Here is a 20,501-nt window from a genome sequence, read left to right as displayed (position 1 = left end):
AGCCGGCAGTCAAATGCAAATGCAGCTCAGTAGGCGGCTGTGCTGAGACCAAAAGAACGATTCCAGAATCAGAGAAGGGCCTCTCTGTTCTCCGAGAGGTCTCGCTAAGAGTTGTAATTATGCCACGCTCAAAAACGAGTGTGGTGGGGTCTGACCTGATCCCCCCCTACCCCCCCACCCCCCCTCTCCCCATCCCCTATTCCACTGCACTTCTCTCCACCTTTATTCACTCAAGTCAAGAGCCTGTTTGACTTGGTCCACATCCATGCTCTCACATTCAACCTCTGCCCCTCTCTCTCTCTCCTCCTTGTACTCTCCCTCTCTTCCACTGTGTGGTTCAAACAAAAGACACACACACACACACACACACACACATCTGCATACTCAGACAGGCCTTTCACTAGTGTTCGTGCTGATGCTCCAGAGCCGTGGGTTGGGGCTTTTCGAGTTGAATTGGAGAGGAATGTGTCACTACAGAGAGATTTCACGAGAGACCAAGCCACTTCAAAGAGGACCACTTCTACACGCTCCCGCCATACGTAGCCTGCATTTCTGATAAAGTGTGCACGGAAGCCATTTCCTATTAGCAATCTGCACAGCACGAGCTTCCCCACCCCCGTCTCAGCAACCGCGACCCTTGACCCCTTGCTTATGGGCACTGTTCCATTCCATGCATGACTTGTTGACCTGTCATAATTCTGCCCAGAATAAAACCCTACACATGTTCAGAACACACAAGGACACACACACCATCACTCACACACGACGCCATCCTGTGCATACAAACATGGGACGTACACTTCAAGTACGCAGTGTGCTCTGCACACAGAATGCATATTGCATGCCCCTCTAAGTATGCTAATGAATGTATGAAGATTGATGACACCATTTGCACACCAGACCCCCCCCCCCCCACCTCCTCTGCCATCGCCTGTTGATGGGAGGCCATCAGCCTGTTCATTTTGCCATCAGCCCCCCCATTTGAGAATCTGCATGCGTTTACAATGCAGTGCTGGCATGACAAATGTTTCCTCAAATTGGCAAATATCACACATCACATAAATAACAGGAAGCAAGCCCCTGCCACTCCAGACGATCCTGCCACACAAACGCCTTTCCCATTTCCTCATAAATAACAGGATGATAATTCAGAAACCCTTCCCCTCCCCCTCAAGTCCGTTCAATCTCACTCTACCTCTTCTTTCACCTGCTCTCTCTCTCTCTTTCTCTCTCTCTATCCCTTTCTCTTTTGCTCTTTCCATGCTCAGTCCCTAGAGACCAGAGCGCCCATGAGCTGGCTGATTAAAAGCTACAGTCGTTCCCACTTGGCTTCTCTTTCAGTCTCTTTCTTTCTCTCTCTTTCTCTCTCTCACTGTGTCTAAAACACACGTTCCTGTGAGGTACTGATGATGAGACACTGCCTCTCTATCCTCCCTTTCCACTCTCACCCGCTTCTGCCCTTAGCTCTTCCTCCCACCCTTCCCCCCTCTTTCCCCCCCTTCTCTTCCCCCTCCCTCATTCAACCTCTCCCTAACCCCTTCTCTCTCTTCTCTCTCTCCCTCCCTGTCCCTCTCCACTTGTGTGTGAGACAGCAGGCGTAGCGGGCGTAGAGGAGTCTGCTGGCTGAGCTCAGCTGATGAGTCACAGGGCCTGCGCCGTGCTGATGAGGCTGTACTCCGGGTACTCTTGGGCGGGCTGAAGTGTGTCCCTCAGGCTGGGCCAGCATGGAGGACCTAATGCCATTAGTATTGTTCACGTGTGTTTCCCTCTTAAGTCAGATTGTCTTTTATTTGCACTCAGGTACAGGAGCACAAATGATTCCCTCTGTTGGTGATGATCCTGTTGCGATGATGATTGTTTATTTTTGAATTGATGGAGCAAACCGTGGAAATGATTGTGAAGAGTGCAGTGGATGGCAGAAAGATGGGAGAGGAGACGTGAAGGTCACACAAGAGAAGAGGAGAGAATGCAGACCAGAGGAGAAGAAACAAAATGAAGAGGAGAGGAATGGAAAGGACAGGAACAGAGAGGAGAGGAGAGGAGAGGAGAGGAGAGGAGAGGAGAGGAGACAAGGGAGAGGAGAGGAGAGAGGAGGAGAGGGGAGGAGAGGGGAGGATAGGAGAGGAGAGGAGAGGAGAGGAGAGGAGAAGGAGAGGAGAGGAGAGGAGAGGAGAGGAGAGGAGAAGGAGAGGAGAGGAGAGGAGAGGAGAGGAGAGGAGAGGAGAAGGAGAGGGGAGGAGAGGGGAGGAGAGGAGAGGGGAGGAGAGGGGAGGAGAGGGGAGGAGAGGACAGGACAGGAGAGGAGAGGAGAGGAGAGGAGCGCACAGGAGAAGGAGAGGAGAGGAGAGGAGAAGAGCGGGAGAAGGAGAAGAGCTCTCGGAGACTCCACGTGACTCAACCAGAGAGGGCGTTATGTAACATGGAAAACACACACACATACTTACATACAGAAAGATGCACACACTACTCAGGTTACACACACAGACACACACACAGAAAAACACACTCTAACCTTCCTCCTTGACACCTGATTCACTCCAATTCTGCTCAATCTTGGTTAACAAATGTGACGGTTTTATTGAGACAGTCAAGGCTGCTCTGTTCTCCAGCCCAGCAGCTCATATCAACCTCTGACTTCTAACAGACATAGAGCTCCAGCCCAGCCTTCAGTCATCCACTGCTCTCTCTCTCTCTCTCTCTCTCTCTCTCTCTCTCTCTCCCTCTCCCTCTATCTCATTCTCTTCAACATCTTTATGATTCATTTTCCATGTCACATTGTATTTATAATAAAGTATCTAATTAAAATAAAATAGCACAGCATTCCATTATCAGCTGTGTCACTAATGAGAATCCTACATTAACTGCGGTGCGGCGCGTGGCCGTTGGCCTGTGGGTCTCTTGTTCAGCTCTGCCCTGAACCGTCTGCGTGATAGTGAGTGACAGCATTATGGGAATGGCGGGGGGGGTTACAATGCCAGGCCCCAGAATGGAGGCCAAGGCAGGCTCACAGGCCATGACACACATTACTTGACGCACTACACCCCTGGTACAAGCGTAGTGGGGTCACTCTGTTATCGTCAGCACGAGCGATAATTCTGATGAACACAGGTTGTCTGTGAGGGGGCTGGTGTCATGACCAACCACCACATCACTGACCTTCAATCTGGATTGTCTTTCAATCTGCGATATGCGTTATATTGAAATGAAAACTGTTACCATATATGTTGAAGGAAGACATTAATAAGCAATTTAAGGTATCATTCAACCCTTTTATATGAACTTAATTTCCAATTTGAATCCTTAATACTAACATTATTTTTATATATGAAGTAAATACTTACACTGCCATTACTTCACATGCTCATGCTATTGAGGTTCCCAACATACATCACAATAATATCTATTACTGTAACAACTGCAGGACAGTTGCCATTACTTAATGCGCTGTGTGTGTGATTATCAGCGCGAATAAAGGGTACAGTGGATAAATCATAGCTCAGCAGCGAGTAGGCCATCTCTAAATGGTGTTATGTTATCTCTGAGCTGTGGCTGCTCTCTCGTCGCTCTAAATGGACTGATCTCTGTGCCTCTCTCCCCATCACACCCTGGAGTAATGCCACAGGATAAAAATACACCCATTTTAGACTAGCTATTACGCACAGCACCTGACTAATCACGCTCTTTTTCCTCCTTCCTCTCCCTCCTTCTCCCACTCGCTTTGCCATTCCTCCGAAAAGAAAACGCACTGATACTCTAGTCATTTACAGTCCATTATTTCTCCCTTTGTTTCTTTCCACGAGACGTTATATTAACAAGAGCTTTGCCAATGGGGCTGGATGCGGCTATTAATACGCAATTACGACAGACGATTATGAGCAGTCGGTCTGGAGAAGAAGAGACACGTAATCCAGAGGGGTCATCACATCCCATCACACTCCCGTCTGCACCACTCATATATGCTCATCTCCTCACCTGCCCCCTCTCTTCCCGCCCCATACCCACAGACAATATCAGTCTGTCAGGCTCCGCCACAGAGACAAACACTATCTGTCTATGATTATCTATGATTGTCCGCCATACCACCAGACAATCCACCCTCCCACGTCTGTGGAAGTGCCGAAGGAGACAACCCCCTTTGTGCTTGTTAACCAGATTTATATGCAGTGTATTGCCTGGCTGAGAGGCAGTTGACCACTGAGCTTTGTGGCCAGTGATAAACCCTTTCAGAGCGCAGGACACAGCACAGTGTGGCCATGCCAATAGGTACGTGCTGTTTTGTCAGGTCGATACATTGATTATAATGACTATGACAAGAAAATAAGCTGCATCAAGCAAGACACAATCGTCTCAAATTCACCTATCGCTTAGAATGGCTGTGCATATAGATGCTGCTGGGCACTGTTACCCTGTTTCCTTAGTGGGGAAAATCACCTGTCATGCTTATAAAAACATAATGATATTATTGCATGTGAATGTGTCATTTATCAAGCTTTTAAACGAATCTGGCAGAACTCATACATTTGTATTTGGTTTTCTGCACAATGACCAGATTGCTCTATTGCACAATGGCGACGAGACAAAACAAGTCTTAAATTTAAGCTTGTTTTCTTTGCTGTCAGGAGCAAATATCATGAACTGCCTAAGGCACCCAGCCACAACATCAAGTGTCTGCCATGGCGTCTCGTGTGTAGAATAATTTCATTTTTAGAATATACCAATAAGTCTGGCTCCAGGCAAACCCTTGTTTTTCATGTCAAAAAATATTCCAGAGCCACTTATGCACTGGATTGGCATTGGATTCATAACGGCCCCTTATGCACTGGATTGGCATTGGATTCATAACGGCCCCTTATTGTTGCAATATTAGCACTGTGACATAATAACTTTCCACTCCTCCTCTAAAACATTGGTGCTTATTGGTTCTGAATACCTGACTGAATACCTGGGGCGACAGTGGTACAGGAGGTAGAAGTCGTTTAGTCATCAGAAGGTTGCTAGTTTGATTCCCTGTCAAAGCGTCCTTGAGCAAGACACTGAACCCCTAATTGCTCCTGATGTGCAGTGTGCCATCAGTGTAAAATGTAAAATGTGTATATATCCTTGTTAGTCGCTTTGGATAAAAGCGTCTGCTAAATGACTAAATGAGAACAGAGGCCGTGTCTGGTGTCTGTCCTGGTGTCTGTCCAGGCCTGGTGTCTGTCCTGGTGTCTGTCCTGGTGTCTGTCCTGGTGTCTGTCCAGGCCTGGTGTCTGGTGTCTGTCCTGGTGTCTGTCCAGGCCTGGTGTCTGGTGTCTGTCCTGGTGTCTGTCCAGGCCTGGTGTCTGGTGTCTGTCCTGGTGTCTGTCCAGGCCTGGTGTCTGGTGTCTGTCCTGGTGTCTGTCCAGGCCTGGTGTCTGGTGTCTGTCCTGTGTGTGGCCCCTCACTGGCGCGGCTCCAGGGGCCCGTGCTCCTCGCGCACGTCTCCAGCTGGCCACCTCCGCCCCCGCGCGCGCCTCCTCTTATCCGACAGAGACCTGACAACCCGGCTGGAGCTTGACCTTCTCGCCATGTTTGCCTTATCACTCCACTACAACATCAGAGCCACGCTCTGGGAATTTCAATGACGCCGGCCGGGGACTCTCATCGCTGAGACTGTCTGACCGACCGCCATCTGGCACTGAATCCAAAATCTTTAAAGCCCCCAAACCTATTGCCTGTGGCTCCCACACAGCAAACCATTAGGGCCAGACTGCAATGCACACCTGCCTGCTGCTTAACTTCACTGTTTAGCTTGGGTGCTAAAAACCTAGTGGATGTATAGGAGACTTAATCCTGACTCTGGGCACAGATTATTTCTGCTCAATAACTCAAGTGTGTGACAGTCACAAATCACTCAGCCACATGTAGGCAAGTCCACATTCAGTGGCAGTTCTATTAGGCTTTCAGAAAGGAGGCCAGTGTTGAATAGCTTGCCTATGACCAAACAGAGTTGGCCATATTATCTTTAAATTAGTATGGTCCAATGAGCATTGTACAGTATCTCTTGTATGCCCTCATTTTGTATCATTGATGCTCAATAAACATACTTATAAACATACTTATGTGTGTGGTCCTTTCAAAAACACATGCCCTTAGTTGTCCTGGAATCAACACAAATGTTTAAATTTACCATCCTGAGAACACAGCAATATCCAAATACTTTAGGCATGTCTCATTACCACTTTGAAAAACAAACTTACTTCTATTAGGAATTCTATTATGATTTCTATTCAAACTATTGCTCCATATTTTCTATTTCTGTGTTCCCAAACAGATATACACTCAGGGCTACTTCCACAATGTTTTAATTCTGTTTGATATATGTGAACGTCCTTTTAATTGTGTTCTTTACTTCTTTTAATTATATTATTAATGATCTTTCATTTTGCCTTCATCTTTCCTTTAAATGTTCCTTTTGTTCTCATTTGTGTTGAACTGCCTCTGTGTATGAAATGTGTAATAAAAATGAACTTGCCTTGCCTATGGGGTGACTGTGGCTCCCTCCCTATTGGGTATATTCTGAACTCAAAGCTCTGATTGCTCTTACAGGTTCATTGGTTTACAGGAACCGTTGTGCTTAATTAAGGGCAGCCTGCATGCATGCAATAGTCATCAGTTACCCGCGTGAAGGTGTCTTGTTAGTTTGCCTACAGCGAGTTGGCTAACCTCACTGCCTCAAAGCCCTGCAGGTAAGTTGCTTATTACTCAGCTGTCGGCCTGGCATATGTCTTTGTCTAACATGCCTCTTTGAGGTGATGATGCGGAGCTGGAGTCCACCTAAGGTTGGAGCAAAAAAGCACAAAGAGGAGTGCTTTCACCCGTTTAATTTGAGGAATAATTGACTGAATCAGGAGGTTAAATGTGGGATGCTTGGCTAGAACTGAGAGCCACGGCAACAATCCATCTCTCCAGCAGAAAGGTTTCAGGGGTCATTCCGCCGGGAAAGAAGAGAATTCATGCTCACTGCACACACAACCAGTTTCAGCTCCGTTATCCTTTGTACCACAAATCAACAAATAATGTATTGGCTTTGCCTGGAAATTAGCTCGTAATCCGTTTAGATAAGTACAGTGCGAGATTCCAGAGAAATTCCCTGCTGAGTTTCCATTCAGGCGGGGGAAGAAGCTGCTTACTGTCATGACGATAATAAAACTGAGATTAGAGGGCAACTGGGGTCCCCAGAGTCTCGCTGCAGCATCATTTTTTCCTAACGTTTTCCAACAAATTAACTAAATCCATTTTTGTGATATAAACAGGTTTTAAAATGTTCAAGGAGGGAGTTTGTAAAATGTCAGAATGACTACTCCTTTATGTTTTGGAAGACAAAAAAATCAAAGACCGAAAACCAAAACAGATTTCTGCTTTGACGGAAAATCTCATTCTGCTAGACATAGGGGATAAGTGTTATCTTTTACTTTAGTAATTCAAATAAATGAATGTTTCCAGCTCCAAATTGCACATTCGGGACTTAGAAAGGATCTACCTTTGCAAATATGAATTCCTTTCATGGTCATGTGCTTAACGATCACTTTAACCAGTTAATGATCTGAGTTCAACTCTAAGTGTGTGCACCAGTTGGAGCAGGTCATGATATAGGCTACAACAACACAATTCCTATGGTTCTTACCTACCTCTCCATGGAACCACCCTGGCTATATACAGTTAAAACAAACTGTTCCTTAAAAATTCCAATCCCATTCTGTTTTGTGTGTGTGTGTGTGTGTGTGTGTGTGTGTGTGTGTGTGTGTGTGTGTGTGTGTGTGTGTGTGTGTGTGTGTGTGTGTGTGTGTGTGTGTGTGTGTGTTTGAGTGTGTGTGTGTGTGTGTGTGTGTGTGTGTGTGTGTGTACATGTCATTATATAATCAAGGTTAATAGCTTGCTGAAAATGTTTCAATTCAGAGGGCGATTAAATAGATAAATGACCCCCAACACATACTGCTATGGTTCTGGCTGTTTCAGACAGTGCGTCTGATACAAACCTAAATTTAGGCAAAGAGATGGCAGAGATGAGAAGGAATCCTCAGGCGATGAGGGAAAGATAATCGATACGTCAGTCTGTTAAATCACTGGCACAGACATGCTCAATCTCCCCCGCCTTGCTCCACCTTGAGATGCGCCGGGAATTTACAAGGAGAAATGCACGTGGAGAGGGAAGCACCGGCATGCGCGGGGAAACGGACCTATGGGCGCGACCGTTACCCTCCTCGCCGTCGTTTTACAAACATAATGGCACCGCCCAAGCTGAAACGTATCACATACGATGAAACAAGGAAAACAATTCCGGTTGCCGTTAATTGAAACGTAATATACGATGATATAACATCTACATCGCATGCGCGTATTTCCTTTGAAACTGCCACTGTTTATTTGCCAAAGGGAGATTCCAAGAGCGCGTTGTTGGACTTGGTAGGCAAGTCACAGGTGCCCCGATTAGATCCACCTACCGAGCAAGAAACTGTTGACAGAAGTCAACAACCATCATACCTTATAATCTTACAGACCCCACACACCCGAACCTCCCAACAGAAGCAATTGTTCGCTTCAAAATACGGATTGGAGGTTAGGGTTCTCCTTGTAATTCTAAAAACCACGTCTCAAGAGTTGCCGCGACAAGGGGCAAGGTAGACGGGCTAGAGACAAGTCTCCGCCACCAGTGATTATCATGCCCCTTGCAAACATGCGAAAACCCTGGGTATATTTCCTCATAACCACTTGTAGATTGCTTGTCGTTTGCCTCAGCGTTTGGACCGTCTAACGGGACGCTGGTCACGCTCAATAATGCGCACAAAAAAGATAAGAGATTAGCACTCATTTACGCACACAGGCCCGCACGCGCTGTCGCCTTTGCACACCCTCTTTCTCAATACACACATATACACACGCTTTCTAATAAAAACCAGTCGCTGCGACGCGCACACGCACACATACACACACAACGCAGGCTCGCCTTTCAAGGATGTATGGATGAGAATGTAATGACCTTGTCTTTACCCGCCAGGATGGCCTAAAGTCACATTGACATGGATACTAATAACAACAAAGTAGCATAAGCAAGCATGGCAGAACAACAAGTGAACATTGAACAGGCAAGCGGCATCCGAGTACTCTACTCAGTAGTCTAATGACGGTTATTATTACTATAGAGAAACGCACTGTCTGTATCGCTGGGGTCATTGCCCACATAGACATGAAATGCATTCACCAGGAATATCAACTAGATAGTCACACTGCAATATTTTCAACGATGGGCAATACCACCAAGTATTGTTATTGCAAGGAGTACTGACCCCGAGGATAACGGGTTTGTGTTGAAAGGGATGCAAAACATCTGCTTAGTTGTGGATACCGACACTCCTAGCTATTCAAGGGCGTTTTTACCAAACAAACCAAACAGTGAGGAAACAAAGTGGAAAAGCTACGCGTATGGTGTGCCCTTACCTTTGTTGTCCTCGTCCTCGCGATTCAGATGCATGACTGTTCACTTTTTCACTTCAGGGCTGTTCGTAATTGGTCTCCTCTCCAAAAATTCCCAAATTCTTTGAATAGTTTCGTGTCCGAGTGTTGTGTTGCTTCTCTGCGAGCGATCGACCGTGCGCGCGCGTGTCCTCAGCCAGTGTTTCGCTCGAGCAGGTAGTCAGTCGGTGGTGTTGCTCTCTCCTCCTTCCCTCCTCCTCTTCCAGCTCCCTCCCTCTTTCTCTTCCTCGCTCTCTCCCTCTTTGCTTTCCTTGTCCTATTCCTTACAATCCCTACAGTCGATTCATGGGGTTGTGACAGGAAGAAAGGAGAGGGATTTTGGTGAGGAGGAAGATGAATGATGGGCAAGTGGCTGTCTGTTGTGTGATCGTCGGACGCTGGAATCATCAGCTCATGTCCTTGCCAGATGATTGCACGAGCCATTCATTGGTTTGCCTACATTACAACGCGTGCCTCTCCGTCTACGCATCCAACTGGATCCCACTGTTCAATTGATCAGTGTGGTTGCCTCTTCTGCTGGATGTCCTCATAACCACACATCCTATTAGTTTTCAGCACCAACCCCTTTGGCCATTTCGTCATTCTAATATGATATTATCTGAAAGTCTGAAGAGAGATTATATAAAACTCTGTCTTGACATTTAGTGACATTTGTCACAGTTTAGCCCAGAGGTCCCTTGCTTGTCTTTGTGGAAATATTTTCTCAGCCTCTCTCAAGAGAAAAACAATAAACTATTGCACATGCACACACTACTCTACTCTCAATATGTTTAGTGTGAAAGCTTTTTGCCTCCAGGATGTATTTTAGAGGAAAAAAAGACAATAAATGAACTCCTAATTACTGTAAAATAACAAGGCTACACACAGTAAAACATTCTAAGTGACACTTTTACCTTCCCAAATTTCCCTATGGGATAGAATTGCTAACAGATAATTGTGAAAAATACAGTGATCATCATGTACCTCCACTCATCACGGCCAGGTGTGTTAATCTGACGAGAAAAAGAAAACACTGAAGAGAAAGTTTTTGAAAGGCATTAAGTACAAACAAGTAGCCCAGAATAGACCCATCTGTGGCTATTTTTGTTGTCTTCCTCTCTTAGATGGCTTAACCTTGAGTGTTGTGTTCCTGTGGCCAATGACACCTCCATGAGATGGGAGATAATATGCTGGCGCTTGGAGCAACTGGCTCCGTGCCTCACCCTGTATCTGTGGACCCATTTGGCCCAAAGATATCACGTTCTCCCAGTTATCAGTGGGTCTGACTGTCTGATTTTCTCAACCCCCCCACCCCCACCACCACCCCCACCTCGCCCGCTCTCTAGGACATTCTGACTGGTCTTGCCTTTCATCCATATATGTCACTTATGCAGATGCACAAATGTGCGTTTCTACAAACCTGGGTGGGTGATCTGTCTTGTACACAAAGAAATGTCCTCCAGATCATTTTCATAGAAATGTTCTATATCTGAGTGTACTGACTATGCCAGTTCCCTCTCTCTCTCTCTCTCTTTCTCTCTCTCTGTCTATCTCTCTCTCTATCTCTAGCTCTCTCTCTGTCTCTCTCTTCCTCTCTCTCTCTCTCTATCTCTGTCTCTATCTCTAGCTCTCTCTCTGTCTCTCCCTCCCTCTCTCTCTCTCTCTCCCTCTCTCTCTCCCTCTCTCTCTCTCTCTCTGTCTCTCTCTCCCTCTCTCTCTCTCTCTCTCTCTCTCTCTATCTCTCGCTCTCTCTCTGTCTCTCTCTCCCTCTCTCTCTCTCTCTCTCTCTCTCTCTCGCACACGTGCTCTCTGTGCATCATCTCTGAGCTGAATATTCATCAGTCCGCCTCGTTGATGCCTCAGAGATCCAGTCAACAAGCAGGCCTTTCATCTCCTACTGTTTTCCTGGGTGATCAAGCCTGACGGTATGAGTGCCTTGATCTAGCCACCTACCTACTCAAACCTCTAACATCAACAGCATACTCATATCTCGTGCTCAAACCAGACCAGTACGATCAGAAGAGACTGGTGCACATTGATTTGAAGCTGGATAACAGCAGATGATAAGAATGTCAATTAACCATAGTCCCCCTACCCCATCTCCACGCCTGGTAAAAATAATAATAATTATACCACAGAGAATAGGTGATCGTTTGAATGAGGCTCTGCACACTGTTATGTTGCATGACCCCCATATCTTCCCTAAAGACAGAAAAACCAACATGAAGGAACATGTGTGAGTAAACACACACTCAAACAGTCACAACCCATTCCCATATAAATACATCCCCCATTCCTTTTTTTTGCATCTAGGTTTCAAAGCAGACCCTTTGGCAATACATGAAACATTTCCTCCATGGGCAAAACAATCTAATAAAATGACCAACAGTCAAAACTGCTTATGCACATAGGCCCTCACCAGCCTATGGGCAGCAGCATGGAAAGACTATCTCAGGGCTACATGCTGTTTGCAGCCTCTCTGTCCCTGCCTGCTTGGGAAACCCTTCCCTTCCATATGCTGGCCTTAGTTGTCTAGCATATAGTCTCAAGGAATACGTTAGTCAGTAATGCTTTTTAAGGAATCAAAAAAGACCACCAGCATAAAGCCACCTTTTGCCTTGGTGAAATCCAGTTAAAATCAATTCAAATCGCCACAGGGAATAAGAAGCTCTAAAAAAAAACAGAAAACTGGCAGGGATGCTTGGGAAAATAAGATGGATAGATAGATGTAATGAGATGTGAGGAAAAGAGATGAGACGGGTCGTGACGGAAATTGATCGAAATGGCGCTGAGGACTATTTTCTGCCCTGGCCCTGGAGCCCGCTTGCCTGGATCGTCTGCTCTGTGCCTGGCATGTGGAATAGGATACAGGGCTTCAGCGCTTGCCCCCCAATAAACAATCACCTTTTCTTCTTATTATTATTCTGATTCTTCTTCTTCTTTCTGCAATCAATGGATTTATTCTCATGGCCTGATTTGCTTGATGGCATGTCTGGTTGCCTGAAGTCTCACTGAATCGGTTCTCTTTTTCTCTTTCGCTCTCTGGATGTTTCTCTCTCCTGTTAGTTATTAGCTGAATACACACACAATGTCGACAGATATTGATAGAATCAGTCCCTGAATAGATTACCACTTTGGGTCCATTTCCAGCATCTGTTTTAGAAATTGATTTATTTAACAGTTTTTCTTCAGAATAAGAAAATCACATTTAATGGATTTGCATGTCTGAACAGCTAGCTGCAGAAACAATGCAGACATTAGTATTCATGACTAAAGTGGGGCAGTTTGAGCCAATATTTCAACTGGAGTTTCAAGTGATCCATAATTGAATTATAAAAAATAGAAATATTCTGATGATGAATAAATGAACGGACAGCTCACAAAAAAAAAAAAAAAAATCTTTCCTGCAGCAATGACACATTGCTGCTCTCTGCTGGAGAATTGGCAGAACTGCAGAAAACAACCGAAGTGTATCGGTGCCAATCAACATGTGTTCTAAATTATCAAAATTAAAAATAATATTTAAAACTCAAATACAGTCATTAATCATTTTTTCCTCATAGGTGAATATGTATAATGTATAGTATTGGCAAAAGTATTGACCTCATTTTAAACTAATAAACGAGACATTTATTAAGTCATGGGAAAACAAAAACACTGCCTTTAAGGTATAATTTTTCCCACCTAACTTCACCCAGACAAATTACTTTGACCTACTAGTTGTCAGCTCAGAATGTATAATTATGAATTTTGGAGCTGTGGGCTAATTCAATTGACCTTATTCAGCATTTAATCTCCAGAACAGAACATTTTCTAATTTGTGAATGAAAAATTGGCTCGGACTCGGATTGCTCTGGTGGTCACAGTGGAAAATGATCTTGCCGTCCAGTACATGTTGGGAATGTGAGCATTACTGGGGAAGTCAAATGCTAAGGCGCTTTAGGTTTTCAGAGGCTTCTCTTCTTGTTTGAAACATCAACCACATGAGATGAGTTTGGCAAGTCGGTGACTCTAGAGCCTTGTTGCCCTGGTTACCACTGTCCAAAGGACCACACGCAGTCCCCTGGGAGCGGTTACCGGAGGAAACGATGATTTTCATAGCGCCAACTGTTCACGAGCAAAGAGAAAGAGACCCAGGCAAGGACAGCATGGGCTGTTCTTTTCATTGACAAACAATCAAAGTGAGGCAAACAGCAGAATTTATTCTTTTATAGCATTTATTTGAAATTGGACACTTGGACATAACTTGGACATAGTCTTTCATTTTGAATATTCACTTATACATATATATATATATATATGAATATACTTATGGAGTTTCTAAAGCCATTCAAACACACAAATTACCTCTATCTCTCCACCAACAATCTCCCACTGAAGCTTCTAAAACTCTGATTCTATCTTCAATAAAACTGTAAAAAAAAAATACCATGAAAGGTTTACAAGGTAATCAGAGAACTATGGATTATTTAAAATGACATATTTAACCAACAGGAGACAACATGAGTCAAACCTGAACTTATATTACTCTACCATTAATAATTGATAATCCAGTCCACAAGGGTCTGCAAAAGTCATAGAGCATCAGATAGTAAATGCCTAATAGAAAAACGGCCTGAATTAAAGTTAAATTTGGATTTCGTCCATCTGAGTGTTTAAAAACAAAAGTCCTTACATAACACGGACACATACATAGTCCTGGGCGGTAAACAATCTTACTTTGGGTACATTACCAGTGAGGGAGCTCTGACTGAGACGGTAAAACGCACAAACACAAAATGTATCCTGAGGAGGATTTAATACCTCACACAAGTACAATTCAACATCAAGTCAGTCATCTAAATTCCCTTATCTGGGCTTTGTCAATGCTCAACCAGTGGCGAAATGCTGGGAACCAAGATTCCATGTTCCCAGTTTGGGGAAAAATTATTGATTGCTCCACAAATTCAATTCATGCTGCTCCAAGTCCCTACCAACATGCCTTATACAGCACAACTGCCTCCCATCTGACTATCTACTGTCAGCGGGAGATGTGGAGCAGTAGACAGGTGCAGAAGAGTGCTGAGAGTTCAGTCACAGAGTGCAGAAAAGCTAGGCCACGTTGCTGGAAATCATTATCTGCTGTCACCTCAAAGACAACTCTCCAAATAACTTGATTCCTTAATCCCCATAGGGGTACACCCAGTGTCACACTGAATTAGCTTCACAAAGAGAACATTCTTCAAATAATTGTGGGGACAATGCTATATGAATTGAGGGCAGATACAGGACAGATAAGGCCATGTCAAACAACCTTTACTAACTAGTGGACTGATCTTACCTTAACACTAAGATAGAAAACAGATGAGATCAATATTCAAAGATTTGACTAAATACTACTTTTATACAAAAAGTGCTGCTCCCTCATACATTTCTATGTGCCTCCTTAAATATATATTTTCAAGCTCACATCATTGTTGTTATCTCAGTTACAGGTGAACTGAAACACTAGGCATATAATAGAAACCATACTCAATACCAGCCACAATGTAATCTCCTGAGAGAACCAATTACTTTTACTCTCCGTATTATACCAGCCAATCCATACAGTGTTCTAAAATCATGCTTCTTTATTACTGAAGAGAAAAGTAGCTGCATTCAATTGATTCATTTCTATAATGAAGTAATGACCATTTTTTAAAAGTTTCATCGATTCTTCAGACACAGCTCTTGAAAAGAGGAAATTAAAAGGAATAAGATTCGTTTTACTCACACTACCAGTGAAAAGTCCGGTCAGGAGAGTAAAAAGTCTGATCTATTTTTAGACTTAGAGCAACTGTCAACTGTCGAACTGATGAGTAGGTGTGTAGGCTTCAAGCAAGATACTGCGCTCCGTGCCACCATGAACCTGCCAACTGAGATGAACTCCACCCTGCAGGGCCAGATTTACTGTCTGTGAACAAAATAATGTCTCTATAAAAGCATTTGTTACTGTTCCCTCTTCCAAGAGGATTTTACAACGCCAAGGGAAGGTCAGCGGCAGTCTAGACCATGACAGAGGGACGAGAATGAGTTCGGCCTCATATCTCCAAATGATGTGTAGTCTGTTCATAAAGCCATGTCTTGAACTACAAATCCCAGGGGATGCGGTTATGGGTCTCTCCTAGGCAGGAGGCTGAGGATGAGCTCCCCCACGCCCAGGAAGTACACAACCTGGGCAATGCCAAAGAGGGGTGCTATGACCAGGGCACGGCAGTAGGCACCCTTCAGGAAGGCGGAGGGACCCTCGTGACGCAGGATTTTCCTGAATTAAACGAAAGAATGGACAAGTTCTTTATTTTCCAGTTTATGTGTAAAAAAACAGTTCTGAAAATATAAATGTTAAATGTCTGTCAAACCTAGCGTATGGTTTTAATCCATGATAGTTTGCACTATATTATTGATAAAAGCAAAATAGATTAGCCTTCCACCTATAAGCCCTGAAGGCATGTGCATTTTAGTTGCGTTACTGAATTAATGTCCATTGTCCGTTTTTCTTAGTGTCCATGAAAGCACCACATGATACCTTATGCAATCTGTCACTCCGGTGTAGGTGTCTTCATGGCCTCCTCGAGTTAAAGACTGTATTCTGGTTTTAATCACTGAAACAGAAACATGCACAGATCACCAGTATTTAGCCCAAACCTGCATCACCAGTATACCAACTATATAACAAACTTCTATATTATACAATATTCCAACATATACAAATACATGGCCCATGAGCTATAGTAATTATACTGTTCAAAAGAATGTACATGCATAACTACAAACATGAACTGTGTACTCCTACAGACTGTAAGATGCATTATGAGAGAGCATTGGCACAGGTACCATCCACAGGGTTGACAGCCACAGCAGCCGTACTGCCAGCCACGCAGCCAGAGATGAAGGACACATAAAATGGGGCAGGTCCCTCTGTCCCACTTCTTCCCAAATTGTTCAGATTGGCAAACAGAGGGAAGTAGATCATGGAGAAGGGAACATCCCTGCAGAAGAGACAACAGGATGACAGTTCCATACAGCTTGTGTGTATGTGTGTGTGTGTGTGTGTGTGTGTGTGTGTGTGTGTGTGTGTGTGTGTGTGTGTGTGTGTGTGTGTGTGTGTGTGTGTGTGTGTGTGTGTGTGTGTTTGTTTGTGTGTGTGTGTGTGTGTGTGTGTGTGTGTGTGTGTGTGTGTGTGTGTGTGTGTGTGTGTGTGTGTGTGTGTGTGTGTGTGTGTGTTTATGTGTGTCTGTGAGAGAAACTGTATGACAGTTTCTGTATGCATGTGTGCATGGAGTGGACATGTGTGTGCGTTCTGCTCAACCTCAGTAATGTGGCTCCAAGGCCCTTGTACAGTCCAGCGATTCCTTCACTCTTTAGAAGGTCTTTGGTCAGCTGGAGGGCTGTGGGAGACTTCAGTTGCAGGTGGCCTGAAGCAGCTCTCCCCTGAGCCGGCGCAGTGGCCTTCCTTTGGGCCTCTGAGAAACATCCACCAGCATCAGCCCAGCATCATCAACATGAGACAAGATGGCATGGTGAAAATATCAGTCTCCCCCTTACCTATCCGTCCAGCATCATCAACATGAGACAAGATGGCATGGTGAAAATATCAGTCTCCCCCTTACCTATCAGCCCAGCATCATCAACATGGGACAAGATGGCATGGTGCAAATATCAGTCTCCCCCTTACCTATCAGCCCAGCATCATCAACATGGGACAAGATGGCATGGTGCAAATATCAGTCTCCCCCTTACCTATCAGCCCAGCATCATCAACATGGGACAAGATGGCATGGTGCAAATATCAGTCTCCCCCTTATCTATCAGCCCAGCATCATCAACATGGGACAAGCTGGCATGGTGCAAATATCAGTCTCCCCCTTACCTATCAGCCCAGCATCATCAACATGGGACAAGATGGCATGGTGCAAATATCAGTCTCCCCCTTACCTATCAGCCCAGCATCATCAACATGGGACAAGATGGCATGGTGCAAATATCAGTCTCCCCCTTACCTATCAGCCCAGCATCATCAACATGGGAAATCATCAAGATGGCATGGTGCAAATATTAGTCTCTCTCTTACCTATCCGTCCAGCATCATCAACATGGGACAAGATGGCATGGTGAAAATATCAGTCTCCCTCTTACTTTCCCGTCCAGCATCATCAACATGGGACAAGATGGCATGGTGCAAATATCAGTCTCCCCCTTACCTATCCGTCCAGCATCTTGGAGTTGAATCTTCAGCATCTCCATTGGGGTGGTAACAATGACCTGTTGTGTGCACATACAGTAATATCACACACTGCACAGCTGCAACCATGGGTCTGTGTTCATCATAGGAGATAATGATGTCTCTGAGACCAGGACTGGACTGGACTGGCTTAACAGCAAAGCCACCTGGCGCTGCAGTGTTTTTCAAAGCCACATGGGGGCGACAGGGAGACACACTATCATAACTCACCTGGCAGGTACCGGCTCCACAACCCGCCAGCATCTCGCGCAGCAAAGTCAGCTTCTGGCTAACAGGGGGGGGGGGGGGGGAGGTGACATAAAACAAGACAACTATTTGATAACTCTGTGATTAATGCATATCCTTATTCATTCATCGGAAGCACAGCTTCAGCAATGTTAACTTATTATTAGGCAAAGATACAAACATACACACACACACACACACACACACACACACAGAGACACACATATACACACACACACACATATACACAGTCGCAAGCTCACACACAAGCAGCTTTAAAAGGTTAATAATTCACCAGTTCAGCTCAACAGAACATTCAATAATTCAACAGCCTGGTTTTAGTTGTCATGGAGACATACAAAAATAGTCCAAAGATAGTCCAAGAAGGCACAACATTGTGGGTTTGTGAATGATCTCAACTTTCCAAAACATTTGCCATAGATCAAATGATACACTTTCATCCTAAAATAAACCACAATTCCATTTTTGCAGCGACTCCTGTTTCAATCAATATAATTCATATTACAATGCTTCAAAATAAATACAGTGGCTACGGAAATAACCCTTCATAGTTTAGTGTGTTTATCATTATCGCATACCCATCCTTAGAAAGTTGTTGTCGAAAGAAATCATTAGCAGCAAGCTTTATGGCTTTCTCTGGGGTGACAAGGGTTAGGTTGACTGCTGCACCTTTAAAACATTCAAAGCATAAACAAAACTCATGTTCCCAGTCACCATTGTGTACATAATGTGAACATTGTCAAATGATGGGTAAACGGGGGAATTGTGAATGAATTGTATGTGTTTTCTATTTGCTCAGACTTACCTCTGTACATCCCAAAGTAGCCATCTGAGCGAATGGTTTTGATAAGGCAATCTGACCTGTTAGAGGCATGATGAGTGAAAAAAAAACATTTTCAGCTGAAGGAAATCAGAAATACTTTTGTGTTATATTACTTGCTGAATCTCTATGCATGCAGCTATGGCCAGCTGAGTGATTGCAGCATAAAGATGGACTGGTCAGCACATTGGCATTTCAAACCAAAACAATAAACAAGCTTTGTGTGTTCATTAAACTGTTGGGGAAAATGCTATAACTGTAAGTGACAAGAGGATATCTCTCCAACTATTCCCTGATTTTATAGGTCATAAATTATACACATTTTGTAGAATGCCCTAAAGTAAAAAACAAAGCACAAATCATTCCATGTCATGTCAGAACTGCCAGAAGACGCCATAAAACACAGATGAGCTAATTTTCCTCCCATGCTTTCTAATAAGACATGGGTAGCATTCCAAGTACACTGTGTTTGAAAATGAATGTTCTAAATGGCTGCTGAAATCAATAATTTAAAGTTATTTACAATAATAAGGTGGCCTGAAATTCAGGTAAGAATTTCATTAAGCAGTTCAACCCTGAACCAACCCTGGACTACAGAGTGCATCGCCTAGAAGGCCAGCGGGAACAACAGTGTTTATAAGTGCATCGCCTAGAAGGCCAGCGGGAACAACAGTGTTTATTAGTGCATCGCCTAGAAGGCCAGCGGGAACAACAGTGTTTATTAGTGCATCGCCTAGAAGGCCAGCGGGAACAACAGTGTTTATAAGTGCATCGCCTAGAAGGCCGGTGGTAACAACAGTGTTTATTTTTCCTACACAAGACCATACACGATTACAATGAATTTAAAAATGATACCAAGTTGCCTATAAAAACATACCCCAAAAAGTGTCAATTTGCTGTAGGCTAGTTTTGCTTTAGGATTGCTCCTCAAATCTAGATACTTTCCACTTTGTAGCTTTAGGTTTGAGCTGGTTGTGTTTTCCCATCATTATTTCAGTAGCGTAAATTCCTCTCTGACACCAAATAGTCTGAGCTCATTAAGAAGCCATCTGTATGATGCTGAAACTTGAGCTGAGTGTTATTCAAGACACTTAGCGCATCATGAGTAAATGTTCCTAAGAACTTCAAAGAGTCAATAACCCACTGAATCTGTCACTGAGTGAGTGACTGGAGGGCTTTCCTTGTTACTGTCATTGCTATTATGGTTAGGAGTGTAATCAGTTGTAACCATTAGCTAATAAGTCTGGATGTTGGCACACTTGGATCCATTAACTTGAGTGTGTGTACAGAACTCTTCATCATGGCAATTTCTGGATACTAACAGGGAGGTTTTGCCTACATGTTGTTGTAGAGACGAGACCCATTTTGTTGATTCTGGAGCCTAGTCTTGGCCAAGTCGATCGGAAACACACAAGTAACTCCAATCAGTCCAGCTATGCCTCCATTTATAAGCTTGGCAGGCAAACTGAGAAATAAAGCAAAAGAGAGAATAGGCAAACATTATATTGTCTTACATGAAGAATTTATTTTTTTCACTTTCATGAACCATAGAGATGACTTATAAAATACATATCATGAAGGAACTTAACAGTTATATTCTGGGGGAAAGATTACCTGATTGTGTTGTCAGCCATCAGTTTAACTCCAGAAAAGGCCCTCCAAATGCAGACTGTCTGTCAACCTGACAATCAGTGTACCGTGGGT

General features: G+C 44.2%; 2 protein-coding genes across 2 annotated transcripts in view; both read right to left on the bottom strand.

Moving 5' to 3' along the window:
- Nucleotides 1-9,490, bottom strand: part of syt7b (synaptotagmin VIIb) — a gene marked incomplete at both ends in the record, with an annotated part of 85,484 nt that extends 75,994 nt beyond the window's left edge. The window contains one exon of the mRNA XM_080843204.1: nucleotides 9,457-9,490. Coding sequence (XP_080699330.1) covers nucleotides 9,457-9,490 — 34 coding nt within the window. The remainder of the gene's footprint in view (nucleotides 1-9,456) is intronic.
- Nucleotides 9,491-15,600: 6,110 nt separating this feature from the next.
- Nucleotides 15,601-20,267, bottom strand: slc25a22b (solute carrier family 25 member 22b; the record flags this gene model as incomplete). The annotated part of the gene is made up of 9 exons (XM_080843554.1): nucleotides 15,601-15,754; nucleotides 16,016-16,091; nucleotides 16,324-16,478; nucleotides 16,799-16,952; nucleotides 17,691-17,751; nucleotides 17,942-17,999; nucleotides 18,556-18,646; nucleotides 18,783-18,838; nucleotides 20,137-20,267. Coding segments are annotated over 9 exons (936 nt in total), but the record flags the coding sequence as incomplete, so codon positions are not given.
- Between the last annotated feature and the right edge of the window lie 234 nt (nucleotides 20,268-20,501).

Source organism: Sprattus sprattus (assembly GCF_963457725.1).
Source record: "Sprattus sprattus genome assembly, chromosome: 8".
In the NCBI taxonomy this organism is placed as follows: Eukaryota; Metazoa; Chordata; class Actinopteri; order Clupeiformes; family Clupeidae; genus Sprattus; species Sprattus sprattus.
Note: the sequence above shows the minus strand (reverse complement) of the source record. Positions and strands in the feature narration are given on the sequence as shown.